The 21,201-nt window shown below is 43.3% G+C and overlaps 1 protein-coding gene across 1 annotated transcript in view; it reads left to right on the forward strand.

Annotated features, from left to right (window-relative positions):
• LOC150088292 (uncharacterized) overlaps positions 1–17,957 on the forward strand; it is a 66,975-nt gene extending 49,018 nt beyond the window's left edge. Inside the window, exon 4 of the mRNA XM_090370684.1 lies at positions 17,814–17,957. Within this exon, the coding sequence (XP_090226810.1) occupies positions 17,814–17,916 (103 nt within the window). The 3' untranslated portion in view covers positions 17,917–17,957. The remainder of the gene's footprint in view (positions 1–17,813) is intronic.
• Positions 17,958–21,201: the final 3,244 nt, after the last annotated feature.

Consider the following 21,201-nt stretch of genomic DNA (forward strand, 5'->3'; position numbering starts at 1 on the left):
CATTAACCTCTCATTTTCTGAGGATTTGCTTTTCTGTGGAAATTTGCTTTTCTATTGTGTAGTCTAGATAAGTTGTTGTTCTTCCTTTCAAATGTTGGTGTAGTAGCCCACAGCGCACAATATCCAGGTCCAGGGAAAGGAAGCCCGCCAGGACCTGGAGCGCATGGGTGCTCACTATGCAGCACCCATTGTTGTCAATAGTATGGATCGGTGGATCGACTCCAGCTTTTTCTTGTTGACTGCTGTGTTCGCTTTCTGATACCAGGAGCCTGCAGCATAGGCAAGGATGGGGATGAAGAGAGCTTTGTATAGAAGGGAGAGGGTCCTCTTCTTTAGTCCCCAGTCCCTCCTGATGATTTTGGTTATCAGGGCCGAGAGCCTCCTTGTTTTCGTTCTGAGATAACAGAGATGAGATGTGAAGTTCAAGTTTCGGTCTAGTATTATTACTAAGTATTTTAGGTCCTGTTTGAGTTTGATGGTCGCTCCATTTATTTTGATTAGTGGAGGTCTACCAGGATCAAGAACACCCCTGAGGAGTATTGAGTTTGTTTTTTCTGTTGAGATCGTTAGAAGATTCCTCTTGGCCAATCCTGTAGCATGTGTGTGTGGCATGGTTGCCTATGGCCTCCAGTTAAGCCCTGCTGTCTGCTTGAAGCATCATAATCAGATCATCAGCGTATGCCTGCGTAATGACATTTGGAATATCCAGATTTAAAAACTCATCAAGCACCAGGTTCCACAGGAGCGGCCCCAGGACGGATCCCTGGGGGCAGCCCCTGTAAACCGGTGTGGATACAGAGGCAAAGGGAGTGCTGACAGTGATTCTTCGGTTTTCCAGGTAAGATTTCATGCAGCGAAATAGATTTGATGGGATTTGAGCCCGTTGGAGCCTGGCCAGAACACTGGGCCACCAGAGGGAGTCAAAGGCTTCAGCGAGGTCAATTGAGATGAGGAGGAAATATTTCCTGTTACGGATTCTGACTGCATCGATTATTCTCTCGAGGGCATCAATGGTGGAGCATCCCCTCCTGAAACCAAATTGGTTTCTTGACATCAATTGAGCATTCTGGTAACGGTTTTCAATTCTGTGGTAGATGAGTCGCTCAATGAGCTTGCTCAGCATCGACAGCAGAACGATAGGCCTGTATGAGCCTGGCATGTCCTGGGATTTAGTGGGGTTTTTCAGGATAAGTCTGACTCGGGCTGTCTTCCACGAAGTTGGAAAGAAACCCTCCGTGAGGCATTGATTTGCTAGGTTTAATATAGTATCCGGTATAATTTCCACTGCCTTTTTTAGTATTTCCGGCTCTATTTGATCTTCACCGGGAGTTTTCCGGTTTTGCATTTTGGCTGCAGCTATGTTGAGTTGCATTATCATGAAAGGGGGCTCCACTATATGGGTGGAGTATTTATCATTCCCCTCGCAGAGAGTTCTCTGTTCCTGCGTGTGTGGTATTATTGAAGGTAGGAGGATATGGTCCAATATATTATTAATGGAAGAGTGCCAGGATCTGGTGTATGTCCCTTGAGGTGTTAAGGTGGCAGCAATGACTTCTCCCCTGGGGAATTTACTGGTGGTGATTTTATATACCACTCCCCAGGGGTCTGCATGTCCCACTGTGGATACAAGGTCTTCCCAGGAGCGTCTTTTTCTTTTTTTTAATTTGAGCCGTATATTGGTTCCTGACCTCCCGGTATTGCTGTCCGACCCAGAGACATGTATAGTATCTTATGTAGGACGGCACCTGAACGAAACTCCGTCTTTGTACACTGTGATGGTTACAGAGCACTGTAACAGGCCAGAAATGTGTGTAACGTTATGTTCGTGCAGTGTGTGTGTTGTTGTGTTTATTTATTTATTAAATCTGTTTATTGCTCTGCCAAAGAGCCACCCCCTGGACAGCTAGAAGCTAGGGGGTTGTTTAGTTGTTTCTGGCCGTTTTGTCACCAGGCAGGCGATCACCTGGAAAGCCTGCCCAGTGTCCGTCTACACCACGGGGAGGTAGGCCACAACTGCGCAAGAACCATGGCCAACCTCAACAGTCACGTACTGAATGTCCAAAGAGGGTTTGGAGCCATTCAAAGAACCCCGTGCCAGCAAGCCGGCAACAGCGCACGCGCACACACACACACATACACACACACACACACACACACACATTCCCAGGAGACAGGACAGCAGAAGACGAAGAAATAAGGATGAGAATAGCATAAAGTAAAAAATATATATAATAAAATAAAATAAAAATAAATAATAATAATAATAATAATAATAAAAAAAAAAAATATATATATATATATATAAGAAGAAAAAATATATATATATAGAAAATATATGTATTAAAAAAATAAAAATAAAAAAAGTAAAATAAAATCTTTATCCATTTCTTGCCCACATCTTTATGCAGTGCTGCCCAAAGTGGTCCACAAAGAGAAAAGGTGTATTGTCAAACAGAAGTAGTAATGTCATTCAATCATGATCGGCAGGAACAAATTCTAGATATAATTCTGAATTCTGTTAAACTGGAGTGGTGTCAGAAGTCTCTGGTCGATGATAAAGGATATCACTGATAAAGGATGAGTCAGAGAAGTGCAGCATCTGTTAAAATCTTTGCGTGGTCTTGAAAGCCACAACGATTTTGTATGTGACGTCATCAGGACGACGAGGCAGCGCACAGTTGTATTATGATTTATGATGCATTTTCAGTTTCATTTCTTGAATTAACATTGAGGTTGAGAGACTTCCTGCGATTAAAAGCAGCATTGCAGAAGGTTTGAAGGGCCCGGAAATTGTTGACAGAAATGAGTATCTTCTCACCTCCGGGACACAAGTTTGGTACTGTTGCCTTAAGAGCCGATCTTAGATCCTCGTAAATGGAGCATTCAAAAAGTACGTGAGGAGAGTCTTCCGGTAGCCCACATCGACAGGAGACTGTATTGGAAAGTCTGAATTGGTAGAGTTTTGCGTTAAGCGAACCATGCCCAGTTAGTATGTAGGAGGTAAACAGTGAGGGTGAAAACCGTTTTCTGGTGGATGATGAGAGTAGTGCAGTTACGTCGGGAACGAAGTTTTTGGTGATAGCTCCTTTTTCGGTAGAATTCCATCTATTCTGCCAGGTGTTCACTAACAAATTCCAGCATCTGGTTCGTTCAGTTTTGGGATCAGTTTGAGGGTTAACAATGATTCCCTGAAATTCCGCAGAAATGCCTTTGCAGATGTAAAAGCAAAGCCCTCTAAACACAACATGCAATCAAGTGGTATGGTGCCTGCAAGAGTCTGTAAAGCTGGAGTTGATACTGTTCGGCAAACGTGAAGTAGGCTGAGGAGAAAGCAACGTTGAATAGTGGATAACTTGGTTTGTACTGTTTTGAGTGCAGTACGTCTAAACCAAAGGCTGGCAGCGTACGTTGTAATTGGGATTATGGCAGCATTATAAAATAGATGTAGGGTTTTAGTGTTCAGTCCCCAGTCTTGTCTGGTAATATGGAGCAGCATTGCGGTAAAACTCTTAACTTTGACGGACAGATGTTGAATATGCTCAGTAAAGGAAAAGCGGTCGTTGATGATGACTCCTAAAAATTTGGTGCTTCGGACAAGTGGAAGTGATTTCTTGTCAAGTTTTACAACTGGTGGTCTGCGATAGTCTAATTTGTGTTTAAAAATCATGATCTTCGATTTTGTTGGGGATAATTTTAATTTGTTCTTAGAGGACCAGGACGATAGTTCAAAGAGTACTTTATTGGCATAGAGTTCTAATTCAGATCTTGAGTTTCCATTCGCTAAAATGATAATGTCATCTGCATACACAAGTTGTTGCACATTTTGAAATTCAGTCGTCCTAAGCAGCCAATCATCGAGAACTAGGTTCCAAATCAAGGGACCCAAAATTGATCCTTGGGGGCAACCACGGGAGATAGATCTGTTAATCTTCGTGCTTTTAGTGATGACGGTGACGGTGCGATCAGCAAAGTAGTTTCTAACAAGTTTATAAAGCTGAAGAGAGCAGTGATTGGAACGGAGTCTGCTGAGGGCACTTTCCCACCATAAAGTATCAAAAGCGCCCTCAAAATCGATAAAGATTGCCATAACGTACTTGGAAGTGGAGCAGTCAATGATGTGGTGGAGTTCTAATAAGGCGTCTTCGCATCCAAGCCCTTGCCTAAATCCGTATTGAAGAGAGGATGTGGAGCTTGTGGCTCCCTGCAGTGTGGTTATTTTATTGGCAATTAATCTCTCTAACACTTTTCCCAGGTGAGAGAACAAGGCAATGGGGCGGTAGGATCTCGCATTATCTAGTGGCTTACCAGGTTTATGTAAAATCTTAAGAATGGCATGTTTCCATGGTTTGGAAAACGTTCCAGTATTTAAGCAGTTGTTGAATAATTTAAGTAGAACTTTGGGCCTTAGGTCATACCCAGAGAGGCAAATGACCTGCAAAGAAAAGAAACAGAAATCATCACAAAAGCTAGCGAACAGACAATGAAAAGGAAAATTCCAAAGCCAGGCGCCATGCCCTGGTGGACCCCCGACATTGAAAACCTGAGATATGAAGTAATAAGACGACGAAAGAACCTCTAACGGGCGCGGCGATCTTGGCCGGTAGCTGAGGTCGCGGCCATGAGGGACAGGTACAAATGTATAAAGACGCAAGGAATCGATACACAAAATTAATAAAGGACACCAAGCGCAAAACTTGGGAAAATCTTGTTTCCACAGCAGGGAACGCTAACCCCTGGGGAGTGGTTTATAAAGTAGCCACTAACAGACACCGCAGAGGAGAAGTCGCAGAAGCAACAATGACCCCGCTGGGTTCCCTGACCACTCCGTGGGATGACTCGGTGACCAATATCCTAAACACCATCTTCCTGGAACAGGTAACTAGGAGGCCGCCGTAGCCTAGTGGTCAGGCGCGCGGGTGCCTAAGTACACGTGCCTTGAGTGACCGGGGTTCAAGCCTGTGACTACTGAATACGGTGCTGTTTCTTGTATTCAATCTATCATGCGAACTCCTCTGACCGTTTGGTCGTCCCGGAGTATAAGCAGAAAATTTATTTATTTTTAACTCTTACCCTCCCTGAACAACTGCGGATCTGTCAATAAAATGACTCATACTTCACTGACCAACAAGAAACACATTTCACTGTGGATGAGCTGCATTCGGCCGCCATGCAAATCAGAAGCAAAAAAATGCTCTGGCCCAGACCTAATTGAACCGGAAATTGTGAATGTGGAATACACCTCGGATCTGTTACTCACGCAATATAACACCTGCCTCCCAGAAGGAACCTTTCCTAATGACTGGAAAATTTCCAACATCAAACTTAAATTGAAAAATCCATCAAAGCAGCCAGAAAAACTATAGTCTTACCGTCGGATCGCCTTACTCCCAGTTGTAAGCAAATTATTCGAGAGAATGCTGCACAAGAGGCTACTCCACTATTACGAAGAGGCAAACTTAACAAACACAATGCAATTTGGATTCAAACCTGGCCTATCCACGATCAAAGCTCTTAAGGCATTGCTGGATAAAGTAGAAGCCTGTACTACCAAATATTTTCTTGTTATCAATATTAACTTCACGCGGGCGTTTGACGCCATCTGGTGACCGAGGTCCTCGCGAGACTTAGGCAGGCTGGAGTGCCTCTAAACCTGTATAACACAATCATGAGTTACCTAACACAGAGAACGATCGACGTATATGCACCGTATAGGAGGCTAACCAGACAAATCCACAGGGGGTGCCCGCAGGGCTCTGTCCTAGGACCCATGTAATGGAATATGATTTTAGGTGAATTTCTGGCCCTTGATATTGGCGAAGTCGGCGCACAGGCCTTCGCCGATGATTTGATACTAACTATTGCTGCTGACTCACGAGCGCAGTTCGAAGAAAAAGCCAACCACGCGATAGGAATTTGGCAAAACTGGGCTACAGTCCATTGCCTGCGGATTTCGCCAAGTAAGACCTGCTCGGTACTCTTGAAGCACAGACTCGACCTTGCCAGACCACCGCCAGTGAAAATCCAAAGCACCACAATAAAACTTGCTACAGAAATCAAATATCTTGGAATCATTATTGACAAAAATCTGTCTTTCCAGCCCCATCTAAAGTACATTAAACAAAAGATACGGAAATATTCTGCATTGGTCGCAAGAGTAACCAGAAAGGACTAGGGGCTAAACAAGCGGACCCTGTCCCTCTACTATAAATCTACCTTTATTCCGGTCATCATGTATGCTTCACCAGTTTGGTACAAAAAGGTAACCACAGTGGTTAATAGAAGAACCTTGGACAGTATCCAGCGGTCAATAATTCTGACAGTCACACGAGCTGTTTCCACAGTCAGCACGCACACACTCCAGGTTAAGGCCGGAGTCCTCTCGCTGGATTTGGAAATCATTAAATGCGCCCTGACATATAATATGGCAAAAGAAATACCATGTACTGTCCCGAACTTCACGTTGGATCTCGTCAACAACAGGAAGCTTGAAAAAACCAGACTGCTCGACCATCTCCGACAGGCATGGCGGGATCGGTGGACAGAATCCACTTAAGGGGAAATCACCAAGAAGTTCCTCCCGAGCGTAAACAGAGTCTTTCCAAAATCCTCCAGTTGGTTCCAACCAGGGGTCCACGTCACCTTTCTGCTTACAGGGCACGGGCCATTTAATGCAAAACTATCTAGCTTCCGAATCACTGAGGATCCCCGTTGCCTCTGTGGCCGCGAGGAGAGATGGCAACATCTCACGTATGACTGTGACCACTATGAGGACCTGCGATGCATGCTCACCACTGCTATCACCTACTTCCCGCAGAACATGGAACAGCATCTGCTCGACTCGGAACATAAATACAAAGCCCTTACCATCTTTGCACAGAAACTCTTGGCTAGAAGGCGAGCACTTATAGCAAACCACCACGCACAGCACCTGGAAGCTGATGATGAATCTCAAAACTAGGACTGGAGAAAACTGGAATGCACAAGAAAACTGTACCAAATAACCTACAACCATGAACATGATCATCATTTAGCCTTCTTCACGAGGGAACTGACAACCAGGAAGACCTACGTCTGAACCAGAGACAAACTGACAACCAGGAAGGCTTAAGTCTGAACCTGAGACAAACTGACACAGGACTTGACATGTACTGGATACAAATTACTCGCACTGGACCACTAGCTGGCTGACCAAACCAAATGACCAACGCAGGAACTAAGAAAATGATATCACCAGGACCCAAAGCTGCGTCCTCATAACATGCACAATAGGCGACCTGAACAGGTTACATGACCAACCATAGGACGAGACTGCCTCATGTATGACCTTGCGACTGGGATTTGAAAGCTAAATTGAAAAAGATCACCAAAGAAGAAGATCCGATTCAGATCGCTTGGACTCTCACGTGCTCTCAACTGTCAATGCCTGGTGGCGATCTGTACCGGGCTCCCTTGCCTGGTACCCTTACTCCCTTTCCCCTGGCGAGGAAGAGAAGACAGTCTTGTCTCCTCACCTCCCATGCCAACCCTTATTCTTCTCCTGGTGGGACACGGGCCTGCCTCACTGAAAATCCTGGGGTCGCCTTCTTTATCGTCCCCATACTTCTGTCTTTCCCCCAGCCCTCAGTCTCCCCCCCTACTCTGCCTAATACGCCAGCGTATAACCCCACACAAACTGCAAAAACTTAACTTCGTCCAAATTAAACCGCATAAACCTCAATTGGTTTTTCTCCCCTACCGAGGTTTTTTTTTTTTTTTTAGGTCCTAGTCACTGAAATCTCAGGAAACTAGGTGGCAGAGCATGCCAGAGTTAAATTTCATTCTGTGTACCTGGTCTGCCTTCACGAAGCCAAGTGTGGGCAACGTTGGGCCTCAGTAAGGATCCAGCGGCTAAACGGCAGATGAACAACGATACACAACACTACACATATACAAAATCCACACACTTTTAAATCTCTGGCCTTCCCAGTGAACTGGTACACCTACAACGAAAGCAACGCGGAGATGGAGGAACCCCTGGTGCCGTTAGACATCAATACACTTTACACTTTACACTTCACTCAACCTAAGCGACGAGTCCCTTCCCAACCAGGAGGCACAAACGAAGCAAGAAAGATGGGCAAAGAAGACACTCCATGGCAGACACTACAATGATCTCCAGCAAGATCACATAGATAAAATTGCTTCCAATGCATGGCTCACGAACGGGACGCTCTACCCCGAGAATGAAAGATGCGTACTCGCCATCCAAGACCTGGTAATCAACACCAGAAACGATAGAAAATACATCGCCAAGGAGCCCGTAGTGTCCGATGACACATTTCGACGATGCCACCTGGCCTCAAAAATCATACAACACATCACCGCAGGATGCAAGGTGATCACCCAGACTGAGTACACTCATAGACACGACCAGGTAACCAGAATAATATATCAAAAGCTAGCAAGGAAATACCAGTTGATTGTAGAAAGTGTACGGTAGTACAAGTCCGGATCCTAGGCAGTACTAGAGACCCCAATCCACAAGGTGTACTGGGACCACGCCATAATAACGGATAAGACAATGCCGCACAACAAGATGGGTATAACCCTTGTGGACAAGTAGGAAAAGGCTACCTGTCTCATTGACATAACGGTACCCAACACTGGCAAACTGCAGAAAATCCATGTGGAAAAAATTAGGAAGTACACGGACCTAAGACAGGAGATCAAAGAGATGTGGCATATGCAACAAGCAACGACCATCCTGATCATCGTGTAAACCACCGGTATGGTGCCAAAGACCCAATATAACAGCCTAGCAGCGATAGGTCTCCCAGTGAACACCTAGAAGGAACTCCAAAAAGTCGCGATCTTGAACATAAATAATAATAAATAAATAAATTTTCTGTTTATACTCCTGGACGACCAAATGGTCAGAGGAGTTTACAAGATATACAGAATACAAGAAACAGTGCCGTATTCAGCAGTCACGGGTTTGAACCCTGGTCACTCAAGGCACGTGTACTTATGCACCCTCGCGCCTGACCACTAGGCTACGGCGGCCGTCTGTAGGGTAGTCAGAGAGTTCCTCGACCATCAGTAACACCAGACATAACAACCACCACCCTGTGTACTTAGTAGCAATATCCGTCACGAGGTGGAACACCTAAACAGGGAGAAATAATATAAAAGCAAAATAATAATAATAATGTTATTATTAACATAAATATTATACATTAGTGATTCCTTACACAGAAAGCCGGAGGAATCTTACAATACTACATTGTTTTACACAAGTGAACAAATAAAAACATACAGAATTAATCAACATTGAGAAGTTACGTAACATAACGAATAAAGATAAAAAAAAATAGCAATTAAAACAAAAAAAGAACTGCAAGTTGAGCGGAATATTAAATGACATCGGCTAACTAGAACCGGCACATACATAATTGTCCTTTACGAACAGAAAGGCAAGATGTCATCGCGATATTCCTTGTCAATAGACCACAGGTCGATGTGGATGTTCAGCGAGTTGAAAGTGTCCAGAGTCAAATTTGGGAAATGTCTCTTGAAATTCTGTAACCTCTGGAGCCCTGAGCACAAGGAGTGGATACTGCGGAAATGTCTTCCTGGCAAAGCAAACCAACCATGTTCCAAATGTTGATGTGATCATGCCTTTATTTTTAGCACATGGGTTCTGTGGATTGTGGACGTGTATTGCAGATTGAAGCAGAGTGCAGATTTAGATGTCGTGTAAATCTGGTGAGATCACAGGTTAGCCCACTTCAGCACACCCAGAATTCGAGGCCCATAGCTACTTGAGGCTGGTGAGTGGTGCAGCAGACCAAACTTCCATGACATAAGAGAGCACACCACTGAAGTAAGTTGCGAGGTGTTTCCTGATTATTTGTTTATTGTGAGTTTTGAAGACATCTATTTCAATCCCTAGAAGGCTCTCAAGGCTTTAGAATACTGAACTTGGATTTGCTGTTTACAGGTGAGGTTCGCATCAAGGATTACTCCGAGGAATTTGATACTGTCTGTGGGAGTCAGAACATTTCCTGCCAGTTCCGGAAGAAGAGAAGATGCAGTATCAGATAAATCATCCGACTTGGAGTACAGATGAGAAAGCTTGACTTCTGTGGATTAACTGACAGGCCAAAAAATGCAAGCAGAATATTCCACAGCAGAGGACTCAAGCGACTCCCTCTTCTCACCGCTCATCATCGTTGAGAGCGAATGTTGCGGTGTCAACAACAAGCTGATTTTGGACACTAGACGACTGGAAACTGGTGTGCTGGTCAGATGAATCGAAATACCGAGTGCAACAAGTCGACGGTCGTCTTGTGTGTGTGTGTGTGTGTGTGTGTGTGTGTGTGTGTGTGTGTGTGTGTGTGTGTGTGTGTGTGTGTGTGTGTGTGTGTGTGTGTGTGTGTGGTGCACGCAACACCAGTCCATGAACCGATCGTGCATGGTGCCCACTATTCAGGCAAGTGGCCGGTGGTTGCTTAATAGTCTCCATGCACACGAGCGGCAATGGACGCGGCTTCCTTTGGTGATCGATTTGAAAGTATCGAAGTTTAAATGGAGTGCACACGGGTGGGCTGTGACGTTGCTTTACCACCTCATTGCTGGTGGTGACGCAGCAGCAAAAATGTGATTAGCGGGAACTGCCTAAGCGCCCGGCTTGAGCGGTGAGCCAGTACATTAGGGAGCAGTGGTAATCACACAAGGTCTGCACAGGACCACAATGGTATCGTCACCTTCCTCCCTACACCGAGTGGAAAAGGCAAGGGTACGAATCCCATCGATGACGCGAGGAACTTTAATGGGCTTTTTTCACTCCTTGGCTGAGTTAGTCGGTCTCAGGCGTAGACAGCAAGGTATTTTCCCCAAGGTTTTAATTGGTTTTAATTGGAATACTTTAATTGTTTTAATTGGAATGTTTTAATTGGTTTTAATTGGAATTCTTTAATTGGAATGTTTTAATTGGAATTCTTTAATTGGAATGTTTTAATTGGTTTTAATTGGAATTCTTTAATTGGAATGTTTTAATTGGAATTCTTTAATTGGAATGTTTTAATTGGAATTCTTTAATTGGAATGTTTTAATTGGTTTTAATTGGAATTCTTTAATTGGAATGTTTTAATTGGTTTTAATTGGAATGCTTTAATTGTTTTTAATTGTTTTATTGCAAGGTTTTAATTGTAATGCTGGTGATGGGAGTATTGTGTCACAACACACATACATCGAACCCTACTAAAAATAGGGCTGCGTAGCCGCAGGCCGCTCCAAGAGTACATGCTGACCACAATTCAACAACGCCTACAATGGGTACGCGAGCATTGAAACTGGACCTTGAATGATTGGAAGAAGGTCGTCTGGTCCGATGAATCACCTTTCCTGTTGCACCATGTGGATGGCAAGGTACGTGTGCATCGTTTTCTTGGGGAAGTGATGGCGCCTGGATGCACCGTGCAACGAAAACAAGCCGGTGGCGGCGGTGTCATGCTTTGAGCAATGTTCTGCTGGAATACCCTGGGTCCGGTCATTCATGCGCCGAGCACTGTGATGTCTACCACCTACAAGTGCCTCTTGGAAGGTATTTCCCAATTTATGGGAGCAGCACTGCTTAAAATTATTCAAAAACCAGGAAAACCTAATACCGACCCAAGAGCGTACCGCCCAATCTCTCTGTTAGCCAACCTGGGAAAGCTGTTTGAAAGAATGATTTATCCCAGAATCCAAACTATTCCAAACTCACAAAAACTTTCATCCAACTCGCAGTATGGCTTCAAGAAAGGCTCCCATAGCAGCCCTTGTAAAACACTGTACACATTCCACACCAGTCTATGAGATGGTCATCTTTGTGGAGTTTGAGCGTGCCTTTGATATCCTTTGGTGGGAGAGTTCCCTCGGGTCCCTTAGACTGGCAAACTGCAATCAATATCTTTACAAAGTCATAAGATCCTACTTCAGTACCAGATCAATTCAGGTCACTTCCCAACACCTGTCATATTCAAAATTTATAAACAGAGGTTGCCCACAGGGGTCAATGCTAGGACCACTCCTTTGGAACTCCGTACTTGACAAGTGGCTCACCAGAAGCTTTGACAACTGCGTCAATTTCGCCTGTGCAGACGACTTGGTTATTTGCATTGCAGGAAAATCCAGGAGAACCCTTGAAGACCGTGCAAAGATTGTCCTGGATGTCCTGGTAAACTGGACCCTCACAAATAAATTAAAAATATCAAACACAAAAACAAAGCTAATCACCTTCAAAAACAGGTTTGATTACCGCAGACCCCCCCTAAAGTGCTTATTCACGGGAAGCAAATTCCATATGTTGCACAAACTAAACACCTTGGCATAGTATAGCAAACAAAACCAAAGCCTTCATTGCAGCCGTCATCAGGGTCTCCTGTTCGGACTGGGGACTCACCAAAAGAACCCTGTCTCTCTACTATAAAGCTGTGTTCTTCCCAATTGCCTCCTATGCTGCTGGGGTCTGGTTCCATAGGGTCACTAACAGTAAAATCCGGGCCAAACTCCATGCAAAGAACTACGCTGCTCGCGACACACCGAGTAAAAAGAACAACATAAACTAATGTACTGCAGGTTCTATCCGGGGCCCTTCCCCTGGATCTGTATATAACTTATAGAGGTTTCATCTACAAACACAAAAAAGGCCTACCAACCTCACTCCTTGGAATAAACTGCAATCCTGCTACAAATATCAAACAGGAAAAAATAAACCTATGGAATAAACTCCTCTTCCTTTGGCAGGTTAGATGGGATGAAAGTCCCACTGGAGCGGTCACCAGACTTTTTATCCCGGATGTCACCTTTGCCATGAATAAGCCACATTGTAATTGGTTCTACCCATCCATGAGCACATCCTACATCCTAACAGGACATGACGCTCTTAAAGCGAAACTGTTCCAATTCGGACTGGCGACAAATCCTCATTGCTCCTGTGGGGAAGAGGAATCCTGGAACCACATCCTATTGTCCTGTCCCAATTATGAAGAACAATGGACAACACTTAAAAATAAGGTTCAAAACATCTCAGAAGTCAATCTTAAAGCCTTAATTGAAAGACTAACTTTCAAGCCCTTCAAACCTTCACCAACGACGTCTTCAGCAGAAGAATGCAGATGCTTAACCCACTGGATAATTCAACAAATTCTTGCTGAGCTGTTCCCTGTGTCACCTACCAGTCATTCTAGGCTTGAATTCTTTTAATCTATGAGGTTGTTCAGAGATGTCTACCACTGGTGTTTTTTTTTTTTTATATTTATTTATTATTACTAATTGATATATTTTATTTATTATTTTATTTTTATTATTATCTTTATTTATTTATTTATTTATTATTATTTTTATTTATTTTTTTTTTCTCCCTGCTGGTACTGAGGACTAGGCTAGTACGGGATTGCTAGCATCCACTGGTATTGCACTACCTCGAATGGATGCGGGATTTTAGCGCACTACCGAACCGCAGATAGTAGATTTTGTCCGGCTCCACGTGCATTGGGACGGGCATCAGGCAGCAGTTGCTCAGGTGTTGGCTGCTCACATTTAAAGCCCTGATTACACAGATTGTGTAGTCAAGATAGAGACAATTTTCGGAGATGGACCCAGGTCCTGGAGCCGCTACAAACAAGCCACATACATATACGAATACATGAATGTCATTGAGTGTGCATACATGCATTTCTTTTACTTGTCTTGAGAGTTTTGTTGTGTTTTACAATTTTGTAAGAGAAGCTCCACTTTCCGCTGAAGTTTCTTACACAGGTTCAAAGATTGTAAATAGAGAGTGTTATGTATTTTTGTATTTATGTAAATAAATAAAAAAAGAAAAAAAATACCTAAACATGCAAAAAAATACTTCCTCATGATCACTGTGAACTTCTCCGGGGCATTCGACTCCCTTTGGTGGCCGAGCGTCCTGGCGAGGTTCGGGGCCGCTAGAACCTCTACAATCTCATCCAAAGCTACCACTCAGACAGAGAAATCACAGTAAAAGCCCCCTTCTAACTAGGAACATTTACAGAGGCTGTCCGCAGGGCTGCTCGGTTCTGGGTCCCCTACTGTGGAACATCGTACTGGACGGCTTCCTTACCCAAAGTCATGACGAAGTCAAAACTCAGGCTTTCGCCGATGACCTCATCATTACCGTTACGGCAAATTCACGAGCAGAACTGGAAAGCAGTGTCAACACCTCCCTGGACAAACTGTATCAATGGGCTCGACACAATCAGCTGCACATCTCCCCAGCAAAGACAAACTCAATGTTGTTCAAAGACACCTTACAAATCAGACGGCCCCACAAATAAAGATAAATAATACAACCATTAAATTCTCTGCACACATCAAATATTTGGGTGTGCTCCTAGACACCAAACTAAGCTTCAGGGAGCATATAAAATACAACCGCAAAAAAATCAGATCATACTCAGCCATGATCGCGAGAGTCACTCGAAAGGATTGGGGCCTCAACCTGCGCACGCTCCATCTTTTCTACAAGGCTGTGTACATCCCCATCATAACGTATGCCGCAGGAGTGTGGTTCCAAAAGGCCACACTCGCTTCCAACAAGCGACTAATAGACTCCACCCAAAGAACCATACTACTGTCCATCACCCATGCGTGCGGTACTGTCAGTACCCACGCTCTCCAAGTCATTGCAGGAGTACTCCCGCTGGACCAGGAAATAGTCAGACGAGGTCTTCTAAACCACCATACCAAGGGCATCACAAAAACCTGCCTGGACTTCACAATAGACCCGGACGCTAATCAGAAAACAGAGAAGAAGAGACTGAACGCGCACCTAATACAGGTGTGACAGGAGAGGGGACATCACGAGAAAATTCATACCTAATGTGACTGGGTTATACCCCACGTTACTCAACTGGATCTCCTCTGGCTTTTAATGAACCCATCTATTCACAGGCCATGGGGCTATTAATGCAAAGTTATCATTCCTTGGGATCCAAGACGATACCACCTATGTTTGCGGAGGATTAGAGAGCTGGCAGCACCTCGTGTATGCCTGTCAGCTCTATTACGACCTACACAATCACCAAGATCAGATACCTACCAAGAGGCCTTGAACAGCACCTTGTTGACAGCAAAGATGAGTACCTAGTGTTCACTGATTTTGACACCAAGGGTCCCGAGCATCATCATTCTTTTCTTTCTTGGTGATTCCTTTCTACTTCTGACTCTCTCTTTCTTTCAAAGTGCCCGATGGCTCTGCACATTGTCATCTAGGAAGACACCATCGCCATTAGTGAAAAAGTGTAACATAGCAGTTGACGTTGATACGTTGTCCCACATGCACAAGGGGTCCAAGTTCCTGCCAGTGAAACATGCCCCACACCATACAACAGCCTCCACTGGCCTGCACTTTTTGATACTATGCATGATGATCAAGAGCCTCAGGTTGTTGACGCCATGAGGCGTACGACCATACATTGTTAGGAGACAGATTCTATTCACACTACGGCATCCTCTCTTAACCATTCGTACGTGGTTAGGAGAGAATGCCGTAGGGGTCGTCTGGTGGTAAAGCCCATACGTGCGAGCGTGTGACGCATGGTCATGCCAGAGTAAAGGAGTCGGTACACTGTGTTCTTAGGTATCACGTACAGGAATTTCAGTTACTTTTAGTCAAGATTCTCGGAATAAAATAAATTTCATTTTTTTTTTTAAATTTCTGTGTCTTGCATCACTAATTTGCCTATAATTTCAACAAATATCAATATTTTTTAATTCTGTTTTTTTATTGTTACTCCTGAATAGGTGCACTATCGTAAACAAATACATTCGACTAATTTAAAGTCAAAGGTTTTTAAAGAAATTCATTTTTTTTCCTATTTCGATACTCATCTCAAAAAGTCATGTGACTTTAGGTGCATATTGTCTAAAAAAAAATGTACTACACTGTCAGTGCCCATTAATTTAAAAAAATCATTATTAAATCAAGATTCTAAAATGGTACAACATTAATTGCTAACAGTTCAGAAAAAAAAGTTATTGGCATTTAAAACAAAAAGCAGCTTAATTGCCTAAGATATTTTGGATTCAAACTTTTTTATTTTAAGTTCTTTGATTGGGTTTTTTGAAATAAAACATTCTTTTCAAATTAACTATTTATTTCAACTAAATGAAATGCTCAAAATGGCCACCATTAGCGGTGATGCATGCTCTGCATCGCCGAATAAAAGATCGTTTGAGTCTGCGAGCAAATCCGTTTGCATTAATTTCTTCAGCCGCTGTTTGAATCCTTTGACGCAATTGTTCGACAGAAGTGATTTCCTCTTTGTAGACCTTTTCTTTCAGATACCCCCAGTAGAAAAAATCTAGGGGGTTGAGGATGAACGTGGTGGCCATAAAATTGGGCCTAACCGCCCAATCCATCTTTGTGGAAAAGTTTGATTTAAATGTTCTCGTACAATAACAGCGAAGTGAGCGGGACAGCCATCATTCTGCAGCCACATTGTGTCTCGTATTTCTTGGTCGACATCTCTCAATAACTCAGGGAGGTCGTTTCGCAAAAAATTTAATCTTTGCGAATCTTGACTAAAAGTAACTGAAATTCCTGTACGTGATACCTAAGAACACAGTGTACCGACTCCTTTACTCTGGACCACTATTTACGATACACCCTGTATATATGTATATATATATATATATATTTTTTTTTTAGGAGCATTAGCAACTAAGGCTCCGGGATATGCGGTGGTCATTCCCTGACCTTTCCGCATCCTCCGTATTTGGTAGTGACGGGCTCGAACCCCGGTCTAATCAAGAAGCAAGCGTGTGCTACGCACACTGCTGCTCCTTCCCACCTGGCTACGGAGGCGCCTATGGCAGATATTGCTACGGATTGGCCCATGTTGTATTGGGTAGTCGACTCTTCAACAGTGCTGCGCCTGTTCGCCTGTACGAATCGTCGGACCCGGTTCTCACTTCTAACGTAAACCGTTCGCTGTGACCTTTGCAGTTTTGCTGTCGACTCGTTATTTGATCATTTTGACGCCAGTCCTAGTACACTTTAACTACGGCGGCTCTCGAACACCCCCACCAGTTCAGCCGTTTGGGAAATCGAGGCACCAGCTCGTCCAGCTCTCACAATCTGTCCTTTATCAAAGTCCAATAAATCGGACTTTGATAAAGGACAGATTGTGACAAAGGACCTTTATTGTGATAAAAGCCCTTTATCAAAGTCTGATAAATGCTTTTATCGGACTTTGATAAAGTGTCACGCTCGGAATTTTACTACTTACCGAACCACTGACACCTTATCTATGCTACTTAGGTCGAATAACTCCGCACTCTCGTACCTCACGTGGTCAACGGGTAGCATTCAGTTTTAATAGAGGTGGTCATAATTCAATGATCCCTCAGTGTATGTTGCAATTCTTTTCTTTTTCAAGAAATTAATAATAATTATTTACGCCTTATTTTATGTTTTTTAATCCACATATTTTGGGGCGGCAAATTTTGTTTCCCTTACTGGCGGCACATAGGGTCACAGCGGCCCAGTGTGTGTGTGTGTGTTGATATTATATACCGTAAAATATATTATACCAAAATACAGTATTACAATGAAATTTTAACTTTATGAGTAGAGCAAACGTTGCCGTATTCGCAATGATTAAAATCACTAATTCATACTGAAATTAACAGAGCGTAAATTAGCACGTGCACACTGAACGGCAGCCATATTGGCGATTGATCAATGAAATTTTAACTTTATGAGTAGAGCAAATGTTGCTGTATATTATGAACTCACGAAGTTTTTTTCTTTTTTTTTTCAGGAAAAAAGCGAACAACGATAACAGAGAAAATACAATGGAAAAGGCGGACTTCCTTTTGAAGCGAGCACGATTAGATAACGAAGCATTTTATAGCGGATGGTAATGAAAGGACAATTATGACGCTGCTGCCTTGAAAAGAAATGAAAAAAAAAAGAGAAACAAGAGAATTATTTGTTGAATTACTGTTTGTTCATTAAAAAAAAATCACATGGTTACAGATATATCCTATATATGATCAATGCATGCACATTTTCCAATTTCAGGATAGCCTGTAAAAATAATACAATGTCTTACCAAAAATTATGAGACACTTGTAAATATACAGGAACAAAACATGTATTTATACAAAAAAAAAAAAAAAAAAAAAAAAAATATATATATATGTATATATATACGAATGGTGTTCTGGCTCATCACTGGCAATAAATGACCGTTTCAATACGTCCTAAGTACTTTCTACTAATTTAGTAGAAAGGTGGCGACACTCTGTTCCACTTCTCTTTTGACGCATTCGTGAGCTTCACTAATGACTATTCTCTTCAAACCATTCTCCATCTATGCTTTGTGACATGGAGCATCATCATGTTGAAAAGTTCATCTTGACATAGTGTAGAGTCAGAGAATTGTCCAGAACATGAATTTAGAATGCAACATTCATGGTTGCATGAATTGCGAACTATGGACCTAGTTCAGACCATGAGAAACATTCCTTGACACTTACTGACCACTTCACAGCTGATGGGATGGTTTCATCAAGAAATCAGTCCAGTGCTATGAAAATATCAGAAAAGGTTCACGGCTTTAATTTAATTTCATATCATGAAAAAATCATAAGAAACATCACTTATAAAGAAGACATAAAAACGCTTTCTTGTCTAAAAAAAAATCAAAGCAATGCTGGCTTATAACTGCCATAGTTCTTTTAAAGAATATGTTCTAGGATATCTTTAATCTCGATCTACTAACATGGAAGGTAATCTTCTGCCAGTAGCTGCCGCAGGTGCATGAAAGTTAAGAGAGAAAACTAGATCCAGATCTACTTTGGCATCTTAACTTTCATTCGCCTGCGGCATCTTGTCTTGATCCAGCAAAATATGATGAAACAGCCTAAGATCTAGGACAGTTCGCCGTTCTTCTAAAGATTGCAGTTTGAAGTAGGAGCACAAATTCGGACAGAAAATTCAGTGATGGAACACAAGATTGTCTAGAAAAATATCGGGTGAATTCAATTGTAATGATTCTATGAGCTGTATTGAAGTTAAGTAAAGTGAAGCGTAAAGTTTGTTAAGTGTCTAACGGCACCAGGGGTTTCCCTCATCTCCGCGTTGCTTTCATTGTGAGTATACCAGTTCACTGGGAAGGCCAGAGATTTAAAAGTGTGTGGATCATGTGAATGTGTTATGTTATGTACCGCTGTTTCCTGGCCATTTAGCCGCTGGACCCCAGCTGAGGCCCAACGTTGCCCGCACTTCGCCCTGTGGAGGCAGACCAGGTAAGCACTAGTTTAAATTTTCACTCTGGCAGGTCTTGCCACCTAGTTTCCTGAGATTTCAGTGGCTAGGACTTAAAAAAAAAAAATGTATGGGGATATTGCGCTAGAATTGGAAAACCAAAATGGTGGGCGAACAGCGTAATTTAGATACGGTTATTTTTGGCGTGTGGGGCATTCGCTTGCATACAGATAGAGTACTCCTCCTCCCCCAGTACAAGGTGTTCCTGATCCTTCGGCTTGAAACATATTTTTGTTATAAAGTGACATCTTATATCCTCAAAGAGGGGACATTCATGCATCAGATGTGTCCATGTCTGATTTTCACCGCAGTGGCATAGTGGTGATTCTTTTATTTCGAAGGTCGAAAGTTTGGCATTAAAGGAACCGGGCCCTGTTAGAAGGAAGGTGGTGTAGAGGCACCGGTGAGAACCAGGCCGGCTGGTGTGGGTAGACTTGGGTAACGTCCAGGATTAATTTCCGGGTTATGGCGCCTTTAGTTGATTCTGCCCATCGGGACTGCGAGGTTTTTGCCGGAGATGGTTGATAAGATGTTTTTTCTCTATGTTGCTGTTGTTGGCTGGATCGGTAGTGAAGCCGATGCAGGATACACTTCTACCTCTGAACAGTTGAAAGAGCATGTTGCAGCGGACAACTTCCAGGTCCAGGGAGAGTGATCCCACCAGGACCTGCAGCGCATGAGAGCTGACAGTGCAGCACGCTCTTGTGATGGTGAGCAAGATGCTACGCTGTATTGATTCTAATTTCCTTTTTGTTGACAGCCATGGTTGCTTTGTTGTACCAAATACCTGCAGCGTAAGAGACGGCAGGGATGAAAAAAGCCTTGTAAAAGAGAGACAGGCCTTTTCCTTAGTCCCCAATCTTTTCGTGTGACTCTTGCTATGAGGGCTGAGTAGTTCCTGATCTTTCTCTAGAGATAGACGAGATGTGGGGTAAAGGATAAGTTTTTATCCAATACGATTCCGAGCTATTTTAGTTCTGTAGTTAGTTTAATCGTGGTTCCTACTATTTTGATTTGTGGTGGCCTTCTCGTGTCAAGAGAACCCTTGAGGAGTATTGAGGATGTCTTGGTTGGTGATATCGTTAGGTGGTTCTGTTTTGCCCACGTTTGCAGGGAGTCAATTGCCCGATTTGCAGTGGCTTCCAGTTGTGCCCGGCTGTCCACCTCCAGCATCAGGACGAGGTCGTCTGCAAAAGCTTGTGCATCTGCCCCATTGAGATTCTGATTGAGGAAGCCGTCCATCACCAGATTCCAAAGTAGTGACCCCAGGATTGAACCTTGTGGGCACCCCTGGAAGATAGGCCTAGTAAGTTGAGAGTAGGGAGCACATACTGAGATCCTTCTATCAGATAGGTAGGTTTTGATACAGTAGTACAGGTTATTGGGGATATTTGCTTCCCGGAGTCTGCCGAGGACACTTGGCCACCAGAGTGAGTCAAATGCCCTGGCAAAATCGACAGAGATCGTCAGGAAGTATTTGCGGTTACAGTTGGTAGCTGCGGTTATTATACGCTCCAAGGCGTCTACAGTGGAGCAGCCTCTACGAAAGCCAAATAGTTTGGAGGATCATAGCCCTGTTTCTAGGTAGTGGGTTTCTATTCTGTTGTGGAGTAAGTGTTTAAATAGTTTGCTCAGTACCGGTAATAGTGCTATAGGTCTGTACGACTCCGGAAGTTCCCGTGATTTTGTCGGGTTCTTCAAGATCAGTCGGATCCGTGCAGATCTCCAGTCATGAGGGAAGTAGCCTGCAGAGAGAGACAGTGGTTGAACAAATTTAGGATAGTTGTTGGGATGTATTCTACGGCTTCTTTCACGATCTCTGGTTCCAGATATTCTTCACCAGGCATCTTCTTGTTTCGTATTTTGGCGGTCGCCAA

Source organism: Mastigoproctus giganteus, chromosome 3 (genome assembly GCF_048544385.1).
Source record: "Mastigoproctus giganteus isolate SK-2022 chromosome 3, ASM4854438v1, whole genome shotgun sequence".
Classification (NCBI taxonomy): Eukaryota; Metazoa; Arthropoda; class Arachnida; order Uropygi; family Thelyphonidae; genus Mastigoproctus; species Mastigoproctus giganteus.